The following is a 19,755-nucleotide window of genomic DNA, read 5'->3' on the forward strand; positions in this document are numbered from 1 at the left end:
GACCACCTGCCAAGGTGTCACCAACCCGACTGAGGTCCAAGTAGAAACATGCATGATGTGGTGGTCAACCTGCCTATACCTTCGCCGACTTGACGGAGACCCAGCTGGTGACCAACCTCCGTCGACCTGATGGAGACCTAGCTGGCAACTTACCTCCACCAACATGATGGAGACCCTACTGGCAACCTACCTCTATCGACCTGACAGAGATCCGACTGGCGACTTACCTCCGTCGACCTAATGGAGACCCAGTTGGCGACCTACCTTTGCCAACCTAATGGAGACCCAGTTGGCGACTTACCTCTGCCGACCTGATGGAGACCCAGTTGGCGACCTACCTCTGCCGACCTACCTCCGCCAACCTGATGGAGACCCATCTAGTAACCTACCTCTGTCAACCTGATGGAGACCCACCTAGTGACCTACCTTCGTCGACTTGATGGAGACCCAACTGGCAATCTACCTCTGTTGACCTAACGAAGACTCGGGTGGCAACCTCATACACAACTTGGGCACCTCGACAGGGCAGCTAGCAGCACCTCGTCTAGGGTCGACCTATGGTACTTCGTCGGTGGCATGAGTGACCTCCTCGAGAACTTGCCGACCCGACTGAGGTCTATGTGGTGACCTGCGAGATGTGCTCGTCGACCTCCTCAGCGTGCAAACGGTTACTCCCGGGTCTCTCAGAAGGCAGCACCCATACCGAATGTTCCAGAGGAAGGCACAAAAGCCTAGTCTGCATGCAAAACTACCTCCGAGGACTTCAGACCGGTCAACCACGTCTTCTTGAAGACCTCGAACGTGGTGCGTGAAGCCCACGCCAAACAACGCCTATATAAAGGTCTCATTTCCAACTTCAAGAGGTACATGCGCAACTTAGTTCTCATAGCTCTCTCGCTCTGCCCACCCCGAGTAAAGCAAGCCACACTTTGATATTGTTTTCTTGCAGCTCGAACAGGTGACCTCATCAGTCTAACCTCTGAGTTGTCCGCCAGTAGGGAGCTGTTAGATCGCACATCATCAGATACAACATAAATTTTAAATGTGTGTGTGTGTGTATACATATACATACATACATACATACATACATACATACATACATACATACATACATACATACATACATACATACATACATACATACATACATACATACATACATATATATATGTATGTATGGGATCAAATTGAATGTGAATTTGGACAATTGGATACTGTTTGAATCCCTAATTGTGTTTCTATGTTCCACATGTAGTTATTAAAGTAATGCTGCTGTACTGTTTATACATTTCTAATATAACAGGATTCTATAGTTGCTATCTTTTTCTTGAAAATCATGCAACATACATGACTAGTTTGTTCTATATGAAATTGTGTTAGCACTTGGTAGGATTTAGGTAGAATTAGTAGGTGTTGGATTTGCTTGTAATTTGGCTGACCATGGCTTGCTCTTCTAAGTTTGTGTGTGTTCTGTTTTTTTGTACCCTATATGATGTACATGGGTCAAGATTTCAGGGCTGTTTAATTATGCTGTATCTATACTTTGGAAGCTCCTATATAATATAAGTATTTGGGATAAGCAAATCTTTCCATTGATTCTGCATGCTAGGTCCATTTTGTTGCCCGAAAATGTACAACTTGAGCAAAAATGCTAGTTCATGGTATAGTGTTTTAAAAGCACAAGGACCTTGTTGTGCCTGAGGTGCAAGGCGAGGCATGCACCTTTTTGTAACAAGGTGCAAAATTTTAAAAGAAGTACAAAAGATGCAAAAAAAGCAGAAAATTTTGCAGAATAAAACAAAACAAATATTAAAATAACATATAAAACATATTCAAGCACTCAACATTGCTAGTACATGAAACTTTCAATCTTTTTTGTTTCTTTCTTAATTACTCTAATTCTGCAAGCTGCTTTGTACCAAGTCCCTTGAGGCAAGCCCAAACAAACCCATATAAGGGTCTTACATTCTTAACCTATACATAAAATGGTTTTATAATTTTAATTATAGTTCTTTGTCTCTTAAAAGTTGTCTTATATTAAGAAAAATGAATGGGAAATATTAGCAAAACCATTTTTTTTTTGTACAGGTAAGAGCCTAACATAGATTTTTTTGTGCTTTTGCCTCAATGAGCGTGGTTGCAGGTCCGGGGGTTCCATGCTTAAAAAACACAAAAGGCACAAATTTAAACAAAGCCACACACTTAATGAGGTGCATGGTGCACCAGGTGCATGCCTAGCCTAGGCACAGACCCATGAAATGTACCTCGCCTGTGTGCTTAAGCGTGCCTTTTAACACACTGACCTAAAACATGTTTCAAAATGTTAGTATTATTAATTTCCTGAAAGTCATTATCCAAATAAAGTGTTGCCCCTTGATTGAAATCTTGCAACACCCATATGTTTCAACCGTTCAGATTTGTTCTTTTAAGCAATGTTTTAAAAACAGACCTAGAGGCTGACCTGCTTTTGCCTCTGGGTCATGGGTCACTGGTTCAACCGTCCAGGTTGAATGGGTCAGACCATGCCATGCCATCAGATCTATATATATATATATATATATATATATATATATGTGTGTGTGTGTGTGTGTGTGTGTGTGTATAAATATGTATTTTATCATTAAAAACGTATAATTATTTTTGATATGTAATATATGTATATATAAATATTATTTTATGTTTAACTTATATTTTTAATTCAGTTTTTTATTTTTTATTTGTAAAAAATGTTAAAATTTGCAATCTGAGGCCCAAAAAAGGTTTTTTCTTTTGGCGAAAATAGTGGGGCAATGTGCCTTTGGTGCCTTGGGATGTATGAATCTCGAAAAATTACTCAAAATAAAAAAGACCATCCCAATCAGACATCGGAGTGCAAAGTTATGGCATCTGGAAGTTTGCACATACATTGAGTGTGCAACCCATGACCTGGTTGAACGGGTCAACGGTTAAACTGCCCATGTCAGATGGTTTTTGACGAAGTCAACATTTTTTGACCAAACAGTGGGTTTCAAAAGAACCAGACCCGAAATCAAGGCTGGGTGATGGTTTGAACGGTTTAACTGGCCAAGTCAGCAGTGGGTTCAAAACACTGCTTTTTAAGTTGAACCAGACAACAAGGTAAATAGGAAAATGATCCTTTTCCTGTTCAATGCCATTTTCCTAGGAAATCTTTTCATTTTCCCTTTTCTTTTACATGCAACGAAACACAATTCTTGTTACTTTTGGAGAATTTTACAACCAATTTGGTTTTAAAGTCATGGACGATGGTCTTTTTCTGGCAAGTATGAGGACTTGCATTGCTTTATACTTCCATATGGAGTTTTTGGAACTGAGTCCATTTTGTTTTGGCACTAGTTGGTTTTTATTTCTTTTATTCAGTAATATTTCTTTCTTCAAATTAAAGAAAATCTTTTGTGATGATAATGATGTAAATGCTTATTTTTCCCCTAATCTACTTAAATTTTTGCATGGTACTGCATATTGTATGTCTTAATTTTATAATGAATCAGGCTATTTGTAGCAACCATATTTTGTGGTTTATATAAGATGATGTTTAGTTTCCTTATTGTTTGGGTAGCACAAGTTATTTATCTCCTCATATTTATAAATATTGACTGATTACAATTGTTATGTCTCAAGAAATAGATTTATATTAAATAAAAAGAATGAATCTCTTGGGTGCTAATTACCATGGCATTGGTAACATTGCACAGGAATGTTTCTGGTGTTCTTGGGAGCAAAGATAGCTTTTCTGTTCCAGAAACATAAGAAATTTCCCATCAGAATGTTACCAAACATTGCCAAAATTACTTATTTTGCATCATGGTTAGTGTGTTTAATGCCAGAAAATAGGTTAGTCTTGTTGACATTTGGACTGCTCCTAATTCTTACCGATAGATGGACCAAGTTATAATAATAACTGAAAAGGAGATCCATGCATCTGCACCATGGAAAACTGTATACCTTATCATCTTCACCTGTAAAGTTGTAATTTTCTCTTACCTATAAAGGATTATCTTAAAATAGAAACCACTATCTGCTGATTTGGTCAAGCTTCTTGTGAAAGGAAGAGGGGAAAGTTGTAGATTTCAGCAATAGGAAGAGAAAGAGGAAGAAAAGGAGAAGAAGGTCAACTAGAATTGTGTATCATAACCCTAGCCGCCAGCCCCTCATTCTATTTATATCTAACTTAAATATGAGATATTACAAAGATGCCCTTAGTAGGGCGGCAACTCAAACTAAATAGTTACAACTCTTTTAAAAATAAAAACTAATGGGCCCAAGGCCCAACAATTTCTTAATTTAAAAGAAAATAAACCAAACACAAATCGGCCCATTCAACACTTACCTATAGCTAATTTACTTTGGTGTGTCCTAACCCCCTTGTTATAGGATCCATACATCTGATGCACATACTGTTCATTGTACATTAATTGTGAATAAACCCTAGTTGTTTCTAGGTCAAAGTAGAGAAGAAGAAAGAAGAAAGAAAAGAGAAAGAAGAAGAAGGAGAGGAGAAGAGTGTTCGGCCTGACTAGAAGAGAGGATGTTCGAAAGTCACTCTCCTAGCCGACCCACTTGACTTTTATTCATGAAAAACTTGAGTTACAAGAAAGACAATTTTGTCCCTCATAGAAGATGGGATACATAACTTAAACTCAGATACAATAGACATTTCACTTTCAATAAGATACACCAGAATGACCAAAATACCCCTGACTCGAGCATTCTAACACAACCCCTCAAGCTGGAAAGTATATATCATATAGTCCCAGCTTGTTACAATCTAATCTATTCTTCCCCGAGACAATCCCTTTGTGAAGATATCTGCCCATTGATTTCCTGAGCTCACATGAGATGTAGTTATTACCCCACTTATCACTTTCTCTCTCACAAAGTGACAATCCACCTCAATATGTTTAGTTCTTTCATGGAAGACAGGATTGGATGAGATGTGAACAGCAGCTTGGTTATCACAGTATAGTTTCATGGGTTTGTCAATTGAGAAATCCATCTTCTGTAGTAGGTTCTTCAGCCATACTAGTTCACATGTGGTATGGGCCATAGCCCTGTACTCTGCTTCCGCACTACTTTTTGCCACCACTGTTTGCTTCTTGCTCTTTCAAGTTACAAGATTGCCACCCAAGAAGGTACAATACCCTGTGGTTGACCTCCTGTCTGATATAGAGCCAGCCCAATCAGCATCTGTGTACCCTACTATCTCAAGAGGTCCTCCTTTTTGGTATAACAAACCACGACCTTGAGCACCCTTTAGGTACCTAACAATTCTCAGAACAGCTTCCTAGTGAGGAACTTGGGGATGTTGCATAAACTGACTCACCACACTCACAGCAAATGATATATCTGGTCGGGTAATGGTCAGGTAGTTCAACTTTCCCACTAACCTTCTGTATCTTCCAGGATCATCAAACTCTTCACCTGCATCCACACTTAACTTGGCATTGAGTTCCATAGGAGTCTCTGCTGGTTTAGCACCTAACAACCCTGTTTCTTCAAGTAGATCAAGAACATATTTCCTCTGACATAGGTTGATCCCCTGTTTTGACCTCGCAACTTCTATTCCTAAGAAATACTTTAGCTTCCCCAGATCTTTCGTATTGAAGTGGTCCTGTAAGAATTTTTTTAGCCTGTCAATTCCATTGCTGTCACTTCCAGTTATGACAATATCATCCACATACACGACTAGCAAGACTTTTCCATCTTTTGAGTTATAGCTAAACACGGAATGATCAACCTGACACTGTTTCATCCCAAAGGCCTTCACCACTTCACTGAACCTGCCGAACCATGCACGAGGAGATTGTTTCAGTCCATAGATTGCCTTTTTGAGCCTGCACACCTTACTAGCCTCCCCCTGAGCATCAAACCCTGGTGGTTGCTCCATATACACCTCCTCAACAAGATCACCATGTAGGAAGGCATTTTTTATATCAAGTTGTAGGAGAGGCCAATCATACATAGTAGCCAATGAGATCAACACCCGAACTGAACCAATTTTAGCCACATGAGAGAATGTCTCCATAGAGTCCACACCATATAATTGAGAATAAACCTTGGCCACTAACCGTGCCTTCAATTGTTCCACACTGCCATCAGGAAGATGCTTCACTGTATAGACCCATTTACACCCAACAATGTGCTTACCAGGAGGAAGGGTGGTGAGTTCCCACGTATCATTATGTTGTAGAGCAGAGAGTTCTTCTTCCATGGCTTGCCGCCACCCTGGAGAGGCAAGGGCTTCCTGTACAGTCTTGGGAATGGGAACCGATGAGAGTAATGATATAAACTTGCAATGAGAAGCAGAAAGGTGAGCAGTGGAAACATAGTCTGAAATGGGATGAGAAGTACAAGTACGTTTACCTTTCCGCAAAGCAATAGGGAGATGAAGATTTGAGGGAGAAGGAGCAGTAGCAGGATCTGTCGGCGAGTGCTGAAGTGGAGGAGGAGCCGAAGCACTTCTGCGAGTATACACTTGAGTAATTGGCGGCCTCTCTGTAGTAACTGGCATATGATGTGCATCTGCAGTAGGAGTGGGAGCTATGGGAAGGGGGTCCACAACCGGAACAGGAAGAGGAACCACAGAGGGAGAAGAAGAGACCCCGGCATTGGAGAAAAAATGAACTAACTCAAAGAAGGTGACATTAGGGCACACAAATGATTTATGAAACTTAGGGTTATAACACTTGTACCCTTTCCGAGTCCTTGAGTAGCCAAGAAAAATACACTTCGTAGCCCGAGCATCTAGCTTGTCTACTCCAGGCCCCAAGTGCTGAACAAAACAAAAACAGCCAAAGACTCTTGGGGTGAGAGGAAAGGGAGACAAAGTGGAGAACAACACGGAGAAAGGGGATTGACTTCCAAGGATTGACATGGGCATCCGATTTATTAAAAAACAGGATGTAAAAACAACATTACTCCAAAAGTGCTTTGGGACATGCATATTGATCATCAAGGACCGAGCAGTTTCAAGAAGATGTCTATTTTTCCATTCAGCTACACCGTTTTGTTGCGGGGTGTAGGCACAAGAAGTTTGATGAATTATTCCATGATGTTCTAGGTATTGCTGAAATGACGAGGAGATGTATTCTTTGGCATTATCGGAGCGAAGTATTATCATATGAACACCAAACTGAGTGCGTATTTCAGCATGAAATTTCTGAAAAATAGAGAACAATTCACTACGGTTTTTCATAAGATAGATCCATGTCATCCTTGAAAAGTCATCAACAAAGATTACAAAATACTTAAACCCATTGTATGACACCACTTTAACTGGACCCCATACATCAGAATGAACTAAAGCAAAAGGACTTGAGACACGACTATCAGTTCTTGGACTAAATGAGACTCGATGATGTTTTCCCAACTGACATGACTCACAATCTAATGATGAAAGATGACTCAAGGAAGGAACTAGCAGCTTCAAAGCCTTGAGAGAGGGATGACCAAGTCTGCAGTGCCATTGGAGAGGAGTAAGAGACGACTGAAAAGCCACTAGAGGACCACCACCATCAAGGTAATACAAACCACTAGCTTCATGCCCTCCACCAATCTTCGTCCCCGTCTTGAGATCCTGAAACACACAAGAAGAAGGATAGAAGGTTACAGAACAATTAAGGGACTTGGTTAATCTATTAACAGACATAAGGTTAAAAGGGAACTTAGGAACATATAAAACAGATGCTAAAGACAATGAGGAGAGATCAACATCACCAACACCACAAATAGGAGATGTAGAACCATTAGCAAGTGTAGCTGTCTGAGATGTGGAGGTGCGAGAAAGGGAAGAAAATACATTAGGAGTCCCGGACATGTGGTCCGAGGCGCCAGAATCAATGATCCAGGGTGAGGCTTTGGAAGCTAAACAAGTCATACCTGAATGGGCGTGTAGTTGTGTTCTGCTGAGATGTTTGAAGGAACTGCTCATATATTGCCCGTGGTACACTCATCATTTCCTGCTCGGAAGCACAAGTGGGTGTGGAGGGGGTTGGTGCAGTTTGCTGGCTTTCAGTAATTGTGCTACTACTCTTAGATGTAACATGGTTAGCCCAAGTGTTGGGTGGACCACGCAAATCATAGCAGAAATTAACCGTGTGCCCCTCTAAGCCACAATGTGTACATTTTCTCTAAGCATTACCCCTTTCTTTTCCACGGCCTCCCCCTGACTCACGACCTCCAGTCCGGCCATTGGCCCGGTTAAACATGTGTCCACCACGGTTGCTTGGAGGACCACTGCTGCCACCACCACTTCTACTTCCACGACTACTCCCTTTAGTCACTACCAAACCAGATCTATCAAAGAAGGAAGAATGTTCCACTGGCTCAATGGATGTCCTCTTAAGACGGGCAAAAACTTCTTCAAGTGAGGGGAGAGCTGATCCCCCCAATATCTGTGCTCTGACAGGCTCATACTCAGCCTTCAAGCCCACAAAAAACCTAGTCACATCAAGCTGTTCACGTTGCTGTTGTTGGATGTGGACATCTGATGTTAGAGGATGATACACATTTAGCTCATTGCGGATGTTTCTCAAACTTGCATAATACTCTTTTAAGCTTTGACTTCCTTGCTTCAAATTGAAGTACTCTTGGTATAACTGATATACCCTAGTTGTGTTGCCTTGTCCAGAGTACAACTTTTTAGCATGATCCCAGATCTCTTTGGCTGTATCTAGGAACATGAAGTTCACACTAATCTTTGGTTCCGTGCTGTTCCAAAGCCATGTCATTATCTGTGCATCATCTTGTTCCCAATCACTGAACCTAGGAGAATCAGAGGAAGGTTTCTCCTCCCTCACATGTTTTACTTTCCTCTTGGCCTTCAAGAACACCTCCACAGACTTTGCCCATGGTACATAGTTCTCACCATTCAACTTGATGGATGTCATTTGAACACTTAAATAATCTGAAGAGAGCATGATGCCTGTTTTGTTGTCATTCCCAACTACAGTTGAAGCCATCTCAATTATGTCTCCTCTGAATATACACCACAATCTCACACTTGTCACAAGACTTATCTCACTTACATTACCACCAACCCACTTTCTTCAACTGCACATTACACACTACACTCTAAAGCTGAAATCATTCAGTCAACACATCAAACACTTGGACTGCACACTGCAGGACCATTTACCACCAACACACCACTACTGAAATTACTCAGTCATTTCATCGAACACTTGTTCTGCATACTGCAGAACTGATTACACACAAGGTCTAGGGGTTCACTTTTAAGCATTTAAAAACATAGATATGTCAGTCACCACAACACAATCAACACCACACCACTGCTGTTGTGGACATCAGCAGTCTACCACTCTTCTTTCAGCACACATGTGAGCAAGAAAACACAAAAAAAAGACATGACTGATATGTGTATCAGTTTCACCCAGCACCACAACAACTAACTTTCGAAGCACACAAAAAAAATCAGCATTCACAGTCCATTTCTGAACACACGACAGCAGTGTCCATACCTGTATACGACCAGCCCTCTTCGTACACTGAATAGAGGGTCTAGTATACCACTTCAACGACCACCACAGCAACGGCCAGAGGCATTCTCACCTCCAGGCCCTTTAAACGACAACTCCTTTTCATCCCTTTATCGAGTCTTCAATCAGATCAGCTGTAGGATGATGAAACCTACTGTGAAGCTGGCGGCGAACCCAGGAAGAAGACAACAGCAAGAAAACGAACACTAGACCTTAATGCTCTGATACCGTGTGAATAAACCCTAGTTGTTTCTAGGTCAAAGTAGAGAAGAAGAAAGAAGAAAGAAAAGAGAAAGAAGAAGGAGAGGAGAAGAGTGTTCGGCCAGACTAGAAGAGAGGATGTTCGAAAGTCACTCTCCTAGTCGACCCACTTGACTTTTATTCATGAAAAACTTGAGTTACAAGAAAGACAATTTTGTCCCTCGTAGAAGATGGGACACAACTTAAACTCAGATACAATAGACATTTCACTTTCAATAAGATACACCAGAATGACCAAAATACCCCTGACTCGAGCATTCTAACATTAATATTTATTATCCTAATTTACTTTTAAAGTTCCATATAACCTTTTAACTTTATGCTTTGTTCATCCAAGTTTATAGTTATTCGATATTGTATTCAATTTCACTTGAATTGACTATGTTAAACTCACCACTGGTTTATCTTGCAACTTAAAATAGAAACTGGCATTGAAGAGCTGCTCAATGGATAGTGCGTCCAATTCTAACACTGGGGAAGGACATATTTATGATCTACGCAAGGTACTTCCCTTCTCCATGCATTTACAATCAGGGTAAGACAAGTCAATTATGAAAAGGCTGTGGTTCTTTTTTGTCAAATGTCTAAAACATGAGCTGACTCTTGTAGTAGCAGGTTATCATTTTACTATTTTTACTCTACATTTGAAGGGTGTCTAGAAATTGATTTATTTGTCTTTATTAACTGATTATCTTCTTTTTTTTTGTTTTCAAGTGGCTGATTTATAATTTGTTTGCTTCAAGGGTCCTAGGAGCTCTATTATATTCAACTGTGGAAGCAACCATGAGTTGTTGGAGGACATGGATACATCTGAATCAGATTGTTCTGATTTGGCTGATGAAGATTGGGATGAATCCGAGGCAATTGACGATGAATGGGTAGAGTCAGGTAAGTGGCAGGTGAAGAGGGGTTGTAAAACTAAACCACGAACAAAAGTTATAGCCAATTCCTTGGACACCAATGTTCCAGACAATTTGAATTCAGAGACTTCGTGTGCAGAAAGTATCCCTAAACTGGGACCTCAATCAGGTGCATGTTGTTGTAGTAAAAATTCCTCTTGTAAGACTTTGAAATGCGAGTGCCGTGCTGTTGGGGCCACATGTGGGGTTTCTTGTGGCTGTAAAGCAACTAAATGCGCAAATAGAGGACCTATTGAAGTCAAGGAGGATGAGCCACGCCTGTCAGAGTTGATTGAAAGTAGTGAGAACCACATTGGTAGTGATGAAACTGAGAAGAATAAGATTCTTGCCTCTCATGGTGCAACGCTTCTTCAAGGTGCATTAGCTGAGAAGCCTGTCAAGGTGAATGAGGACGGGACCCAGAGGCGACCCCTGTCTGACATTGGGAACACTATGGTATGTCTGGATTTAATACCTTTTGACTTTGGAAGGTGTTTTCCTCAAAATTGAGTATCAAGTGTGTCATCGTCATGATTCAAAGTTCACAATGTATCAGTCACCCTGAAAACCACTACATGCATACCTTACGATATACACTGATGCATTGTGATACTTTGAACCTTATTCATTAGTGAGGTTTGGTTGTCTGCACCTCACCGGATTCTTGTTACTTTTGGATGAATTAACCTTAAATTTGATGATTTAACATCCAATGTATTATAAGTTGTCATTGAACAATTTAACTGCCCTAGTCAGTGGGCCATGGAGTTTGGTTCAACTCTCGGCAGAAGCTAGAAATATTCTGGACTCAATGCAGGTTATTTTGAACTGGATTCCCAGGAAATTGAACACTGTAGCAGATGGGTTAGCTAAATCTGGTGCTCATAGAGATTGTTTTTTTAGTGATAGTGCTATACCTTTGTAACCCTTTCTCTGTTTCGATTGGAGTACATCTTCTCATGTACCTCCTTTTTTACCCCAAGTCAAAAATTAAGGGTGTCACTTTTTGCTAAAAAAAAAAAATCTAAATGGCTAACCGATTGAGCTAGTATTCTTTTGGAAACGTTTTACTTCATTTATATTTTTATATTTAAAGTTTTTATTTTATTGAAAAAAAATGATGCCTTGTTCTGTTCACATGTCGCCATAGTTTAACTGGTTTTGATTAAATGGTGAAAATTTTGGTTCAGTTGCTAGTTTGTTATTTTAGAATATTGGCGTGGTGTCCTACTTTGATGTGTTAAATAGTCGTCGTTTGATGGGTTTATTTATCATAAACAATCTCTGCATTTTAATATTCATATTCTAATAAAATCTCGAAAAATTATGCAGCCCAAGCCAAATGTACCAAAACCGAACAAGAGAAAGAAAAGGCAGAAGTCGTTCATCCAGCTTGTTCCAGTAGTTCAGCCTTCAAACCAATCAGAAAATACTGAAGCCCCAACAAGGCTAGAAACCAGTGCAGTTGAGTCAGATGTTCCTTTGAAGTTACCAAGGGCAATGAGATCTACAGCCATGAGTAATAATAATCCCTTGAAGGAGAGGAATTCTGATCATGTAGATGAATCCATTGTCAACAAGGAGGTCGGAACTGTTGGCTCAAGAAGTCCTCGACAGGCAGGAACTTTGGAAGAGAAAGAAAACAATGTTATCTGATTTATAATAATTCTTGTTTCTGGTTGGTGAAAATCAATCACTGCCAAGGCTATTGGGTCAACAACCGGAACCTGGTTGTCATCGGGTTTCTGATAGAGCCTTAAGTTGCTGTAGAGCAGTGAGGAATGTTTTTCTTTTCTCTTGGGAGGTGGGAGGGAGTAATGGGCGTAGGTTGATCAATGTTCTCTTTTTGATCAGTCTTGGCTGATTCAGAAGAAGTGGAACAATTAAATCCAGTTGTAAGCTGTAAACTAATATTAATATTTCTTTTTATTCTTTAGTTGCTTTTTTCCAGCATGCTCAGTTCCAGTGTTATGCCAGCGGAGACAGCGGTGAGACTCTTCAGCCAAACTACTATTTGCTACAGGTAAAGCATTCAGACGACGCAACCAATGACAACGGGGCGAGGCAGGGACGGGGAGCCACTCCCCATCCCCATCCGCGTCCCGGTTATTCCATCCCCATTACCGGGAGATCCCCACTCCCATGGTTTTTTATAATATTATTTTATTTTTGTTTTATTTAAAATATTAAAAATAAAATCGTTAAGATTTACAGTTTTATTAAAAAAATTAAATATATTTAATTATATTTTAAAATACTAATATACATATATATTAGTAGGGATCCCATGGGGTGGAGATCAAGGTGACCCCGTGGGGCAGGGAGTGCTCTCCTTGCCCCCACCAGCAGGGATGAAAATTTTCTCATCTCAATCCCTATGGAGGAAATCGTCCCCATTCCTGCCTCATTCAGGGTGAGTCCCGTAGGAATCAGAAAAATGGAGAAAATTGCAATCACTTACCATAATTTACGGTAAGCACAGACTCAAGTATCCTTTTGATTCTGTGAATATTTTGAATGGGAATAGTGCCTGGCCCAGGAGACTGGTATATTAAGGACTTTGCTCTGCTGAAAGCTTCTCGTGCTATAGTTTTTGTACATAATCATCGAGAAGAGAATTAAGTACAGATTCTTTGGCTAACGTAGTTTGTGATCAAATGGCAAGATCAACCTCACTCTACCCTCCAACAAAGAACTCATAATCTCATAAGATATGATGTTCTAATGTTCTGTGCCTGCCTAACGTAAAGATGGCTTTAATTTCTTCCTTTCTTTTGCTCCGTTTTTGCTCTAGACCTCTAGAGGTTTTTTGTAAGTTCTATGAACTGGGGTGTCTTCTGTATAGCTTCTCTAATGGAGTACAGTTTGGGGTTAAAAAAAAAAAATCAACCACAACTAGACCTGGCAAAAAGCTTGACCTAACCCGTGAACCCGACCCAATTCAACCTGAAAAAACAGAGTTAAGGTCTTATCCTTAGCTACATGAATGTGAGAATAACTCGACCCGATCTAATCCGAAAAAACTGGGTTGGATTGGATAATGGGTCAATCCGCTGACCCAATTGTCAAGTCTAATTGGGAATATTTATGCATTATTAGAAGTTTCTGCTCTTTAAATTTTTCTATTTAATCTTTACTCTATTGTTTACTCTTTAAATTGTTAAATGCTCGAGTTTTTTTATTTTTTATTTGGAATTTTTAAGGTTAATTCCTTTAAATTTGGTATTTTTCATGTAGCTTTTTTTATTATTTTAAATTTCGGTTATTTTTGGGATAACCCGAATTGACCCATGAGTCGATCCTAACCCAAACTTTTAGGGTTAGGATCTAGCATTTGATAACCCAACCCAAAATTCAACCCGAAGTGTCTTGACCCAACCCAAACCCGACCCACCCAACCCAATTGCCAGGTCCACAACATAAACATTCCACTGTCGTAGGGTAGAATTGTGGGAACCATGGGATATGCATGGCAACGCCCATCATGCACGATTCTAAGCACAGAAGATGGGGATCCTTGCTACGTTGTAAGCCTTGTGACGTCTGTCATGCCATTGCCTCGGTATCCAAGATGAGCAAACTTGGCTAATTCCAAAGCACTTCATGCTCGGGAGAAGAACAAGAAGAAAGATTGAAAGATGCATGCAAGAACTAGGAAGGAAACTCGCATGACTGTCGTGGCTACAGAAGTACTGAAGCCGATAGCATGTAGTAACGCTGTTCTTGTTTCATCAATATTCAATAAATAGGTTGCCTGTTGAATGTGGACACATAAGGTGCAGACAGTGATTTACCAAGTAGTAGAAGACTACATTTTCTTTTGAGTTTTGACCTCTGAAGCAAACTAGATAGTCAAGACCTTGCCAGTAGCCATACGATGGGTATATCCAAAGTCGGCCTGTAGTTCATATTCATGATTAGATAAATGATAGCTAGTGATTTACCCATTTTTTAGCTTCTCCAAATTCTTTTTCTAAGCAGCCAAATGCTAACAATTGAAATCAAATGATTGAAGAATGAGTTATTATTTACACCTTTTTAATAGGTGATTATCTATACAAATTTGCAAAGGATCAGCTCCTGTGGAAGTTCTGAATTCTCAGATACAACCACCATATCTGAAATCAGTAAGAAAAAAAAAGAAAAAAAAAAATTGCACAAACATGAAACGTGTATAATAGAGGTTTGCAAGACTCATGATTTCCTCACCCCTAGCTTGCTAGTTTGAGCTTTTCACCTCCTCCCTCCCTTTTCTCCTTGATCAATTGTTTGTGGTTCAAGCTTCACAAGTCGAGTGGTCCTTTGCTGCCCATTAAGTTCTGTTTCAAACCCTTTCTGTCACAAGCAATGCTTCAAGTTCCTGCCTTCGCCGCTCCAATTCCTGAATTTGTTAATGGGAGAACATTAAACATAACATTTATTGTGTTAACCTCAAATATACTCAAATGACTAGAGTTTCAAACAGAATAATACATCCTGAACAGGAACCAATTTCTAATGAAGAATAAAACTAGTATACAGCTATATGCCATATTATCTTATTAAAGGATCTACTAACTTCATAACTATAGATGTCTACAGTTTCATCAATCCTGAGAAGCAAAATAGAAAACTAAACCAGCGGCATCTATGCAGAGGATGTGCATGAATCAAAATTTAACATCTCTGAACTGTTTCAAGCTTAATGCATGATTAGTTTCTACATTTTTCAGTTAATTGAATTCACCAGTACGTTTGTAATGGTGTCCATGAAATTAATAGACCCAGACTGAAGTCAAATACTTGACCTCATTAGAAGAGCAATCTGTGCACCCAGTGGATATGATGCTAAATCTAGAAATGTCATCATATAGGCTAAAAAAGCATAAAAGAAAAAACACAATTTTTTCATTTGTATAGAACATAAAATACTTAAAAAAAATAAAATTCATAAATCTATTTATTTCACTAGTTAAAATGCATCAACACCAGTTGCGATGTTCTGCCAATTTAATCCAATTGTGTATACCATTGCCTTGGATCAGATTGCTCCCTGAGGGCTCAACTGTGGTCTGTGCTATCAAGCAATGATGCTCAAACCTAAAGTGGATTATGTTGCACTTCTGACACTGCTACTTCTCCATACCCTACTACTAAGTAAGATGCTTTCATGCGGATGCAAGGCCAAATGAGTTCAAACCTACTTTGTGTTCAGTTCTTTCAAAGCTAAAAAAGAAGAGGGTTATTCCTATTTTTCAGTTCAAACCTACTTTAAAAAGGTTATTTCCCTGACAGCAAGTACCTAGAAGAAAAACAGCCTTTTGAAAAAAAAGGACTGTTTAAAAAGTTGCAGAAAATCAAAAGAAAGTAGCAGAAATCAGGTTTCAAGAAGAGAGAAGAAGAAGAAGGTGGCGGCAACTAGGGTTCAGAGAGAGATTTTCGAACATAACCTTCTCTCTTACACCCCTAATTACATTTCATTAAGTTAAAACTTCAATAATTTGCAGAGAAGCCCCTAGTTGGGCAGAAAATTAAAAAACATAACACAAGGAAGAAATAAAGCCCAGATTAAGGCCCATTACAGCAAAGAACATAAAAAATAAAGAAGGATAGACAGCCTATGGGCCATTGGCCCATCTTCTCTACATACCTGAACACAAAACATGATATTTGATTAAACCTTTCCCATGCCCTAACCTGTAAAGCAAAACCAAAACTAACTATTCCCGCTTTTATTGTTTAGAACATCTGCCTACAGCTCACTAGCCAAAAGAAACATTCTCCTAGCTAAGTTGCTTTACAACAAACAACTAAAGAGAGTTTCAGTCGGAGTTGATTTCCTTGGGCATATAATTCTTGGTTGGTTCAGGAACAAAACCCTAAAGCCAGTCACTAGAAGTACCTTTTGCCTAGAATTCAGGAACTAAAACTGACAAGTGACTGTCTTGCTATAAGTGAAATTCAACCTCAAGTTCATCTTATAGAGCATTATGATGTTGATTCAATTAAAAATTAGGAAAAACAAAAGAAAAGTGGTTGACATAAGCCCTATCCCTTTCAAGAAGCAATAAGAGTGCTTCAGCTCACCTTGATCTAATTGCACATGACCTTAAGTATTTAAATTTATGAATGAATAGGACAAAGCAAGCAATTTAATATCACATTGGTTCAATAACAGTACAGTAATGATTAAACAATGCTCTAGAATTGAAACAAATTCATTAATCATTATACAAGCCTGAAATTCAAATAAAATCCCTCAAATCTCAATCAAATTAATCTCATATGAATTCTATTTATAAAGCTCTGTTAAATGAAAGGGAAGGATGTATAATACTCCAAAACCTAGATACCATCAGCAATATAGACCAAACCTTACCTCCAAATCTTTGAATGCTTGCTCCCTTGTAATCTTTTCGTGTTGACGAGCACGTTTAAGAAAGCCAATGCACAATGCACCCTAAGAATTGATATTTGAACCAAATATCAGTACTACAGCCGGAAGCTAAGCTTAATTAGATGGTCTTGTTAATTGAGCCAACCTACAGATTGGCATTGTTTTTTTTTTTTAATCAATAGATTGGCATTGTTACTTGCCTAGTATTTTAAAAGCGCAAGGTGCAAGAATTTTAAAAAGCCTTATTAGCTCAAATTAAAATACATAAAACTTTTTTTAGAAATGGTGAGAGCAGACAGCCCAGCCACCATGCTTAAAAATGTATAAAAAAAAAAGCAAAATTTAACAAAGGCACAAGCCTGGGCTGAACAAGGTGCACACCTTCCTAAAGGAGCTTCACCTGGGCCTAGGTAAGGTGCAGGCCTTGAAATGCACCTCGCCTTGCACCTAGGTGTGCCTAAGCCGAGCCTTTTCAATCACTGCATTTGCCTATGAAACCTTCTATAATACTAGCTGAAAATAGGTCATAGAGAACAAGAGAAATTCAACATGCAGCACAGACATAAGTAGGTAATCTATTTTGGAGCCTTGTCAAGCTCCAAAAAATGGTAGAAAGCCTTTCACAGATATTAAAAGTTTAAAGGGATTTGTTTTTCATAACTTAACAAAACTTCATCTACTAAATAGAGCCAAGCCAATCAAAGTCATAGGTCAGGTCAATGAATTAAAAGTTATATCGAGTCAGAGCTTACAAGCTAAATTTACCAACTGCATGAGTTTTTGTGTATGCGATATTACGAGTTAAAAGAAAAACAGCAAATATCGACCAAACATCATAATGGTGTATCTAGAAATAAGTGATTTTTATTTTGCACCTTTTTAGTTGAAAATATTATCTTACCAAAACAACATAGGTCAGACCACAAGCAAGAAGCAGATAGCTTGCTATATTTTGAAGGAGAACAAGATCTTTTCTTGCTCCATTGGCATCAGGGAACGCTCTTGTCATCACAGCAACACTGAAAGAAAAATTTCCCGACTTACCACTTACTATCATAATAAATATAAAAGATTTATTGCTTGTAACATCTTAGGAGGTGAAGATTCATAATTCAGTACGAAAAAATGAAAACAAAAACAATATCTTTTTGGCAAAAGGATGCATACAAGATCTGTAGCATGCCCCTTCCAGCCCAATACTCCAGTATCTGCAGCAACGGCAATTGTAAACGTTAGATGGCATGACAGCAAGACATGTGAAGAAAGTAAACACCACTAAAGAATTGAAACCCTTAAATATCAAAGCCATTGGAAAACACGATGGGTTTCTCTCCTGAACAATATGGAGATGGCCCACCTTTAGAATGCAAAATCAATAGCTATAACAATTTTCTGAAACTTGGACCAGCATATCCCTGAACCATTTGAACTGTAACCAGGGCCTAACATCTCAATCAAGATAATCTTCAATTTGAGCTAAAACATCTAAGTACCTAAAATTTTGTATCACCGGTACCATAGTTGCAACTTGCAAGCCACAAGCTACGATACTCTAAAGTCTCATACTTTCTTTGCTGAAGGTGTCCTTGGAACTGGATAGCGTTTTATATCACCTAGCCATTTAAACCAACAACATACGAACTTGTACAACATCCTTTCAATTAACCCATGACAAAGTAAGAGCTACAAATGAAGTTCAGCTAAAATTGCGCTATAAAAGATTTTAAGCATTTTACATCAGCAATACAAGAAAATAATTAAACTGTCAGAAGGGAACAATTACACGAAAAAGAAACAGAACTCACTTTCCAGAACTTGAAAATGAATCCCCATTCTGTCTCAGCAACAACCACAAAGACAGCGATAGCAACTGCATAGCAGCGAAAAATCCCATCGAAAACCTGTAACAGATAATAGAAAAAAAAATAAGCATCGCATATATTCCGGCAAAGATGAGTAAATGCAGAAAAGAAACGATGTTTTTGCTTACATCAGATCCGTTCCTGAAGGATCTGACAGCAGAGAGAACATTGACGAAAATGCAGAGAATCGCTGTTAAGGAAGTCAAGACGCTGAAGCATCTGCAGACGACTAAGAAAGGGTCTGCTCGTGACCTAATCCTGACCGACGGTGCGGAAGATCCCTGCGAACTCTCTTCGTCTCCATTTCTCGCCATCTTGACAGAAAGCTTCGTTGCGAAGTTGTTCTTTCTTGCTTTCGGAGTTCGAGAACAGAGAATAGGTTGGGGGCCCTTACTTACTTTTTTTTCTTTGCTGTAGGGGACCATTATTTTACAAATTAGTAAAATGGTAGGAATCAGTAGTATCTGGCAAGCGTGAGAACGCGGGTTCGAATCTGAGAAGTGAGAGCGGCCACTGGCGAAAAGGTCGAAAATGTTTTATCGTTTTCCGAGTGTGCGTTCACTCGGTCTCGTAACACGTGGCAACTGAATTAGAAATGAAAGTTTGCCACGTGGCGATCCTCCTCTTCTCGTGACCGGATTCCAATCCATGGTTTGAATTTCGTCCTTACTTCCCACAAAGCTGATCCTTACGAACTTTGACTAACAATTGAAAGTTGCTACGGTTAAACGATGACGAAGGCCAAGATTTTTTTTTTCTTAAAAGGAAAAAGGAAAAGATACTAATCAGACGGCTACAGTCATTCTACGTTCATTTTTGAACATATCACTTTGGTTATTTGC

The 19,755-nt window shown here is 39.3% G+C and overlaps 2 protein-coding genes across 6 annotated transcripts in view; one reads left to right on the forward strand and one right to left on the reverse strand.

Annotated features, from left to right (window-relative positions):
• LOC104595493 (kinesin-like protein KIN-4C) overlaps positions 1 to 12,634 on the forward strand; it is a 33,172-nt gene extending 20,538 nt beyond the window's left edge. For all 5 annotated transcript variants that reach the window (XM_010256236.3, XM_010256235.3, XM_088888447.1 and 2 more), the window contains exons 26-28: positions 10,199 to 10,279; positions 10,520 to 11,131; positions 12,008 to 12,634. In XM_010256236.3, coding sequence (XP_010254538.1) covers positions 10,199 to 10,279; positions 10,520 to 11,131; positions 12,008 to 12,331 — 1,017 coding nt within the window. In that variant the 3' untranslated portion in view covers positions 12,332 to 12,634. The remainder of the gene's footprint in view (positions 1 to 10,198; positions 10,280 to 10,519; positions 11,132 to 12,007) is intronic.
• A 2,030-nt stretch (positions 12,635 to 14,664) lies between these two features.
• On the reverse strand, positions 14,665 to 19,323 carry LOC104595494 (uncharacterized). The gene is made up of 6 exons (XM_010256239.3): positions 19,042 to 19,323; positions 18,857 to 18,952; positions 18,219 to 18,259; positions 17,953 to 18,070; positions 17,034 to 17,114; positions 14,665 to 15,056 (listed from the first exon to the last, which is right to left on the reverse strand). Exons 1-6 carry the CDS (start codon positions 19,225 to 19,227, stop codon positions 15,000 to 15,002), a joined length of 579 nt encoding a protein of 192 aa, XP_010254541.1. The 5' UTR covers positions 19,228 to 19,323; the 3' UTR covers positions 14,665 to 14,999.
• Between the last annotated feature and the right edge of the window lie 432 nt (positions 19,324 to 19,755).

The sequence above is a fragment of the Nelumbo nucifera genome, chromosome 5 (genome assembly GCF_055504915.1).
Source record: "Nelumbo nucifera cultivar China Antique chromosome 5, China Antique-T2T, whole genome shotgun sequence".
Classification (NCBI taxonomy): domain Eukaryota; kingdom Viridiplantae; phylum Streptophyta; class Magnoliopsida; order Proteales; family Nelumbonaceae; genus Nelumbo; species Nelumbo nucifera.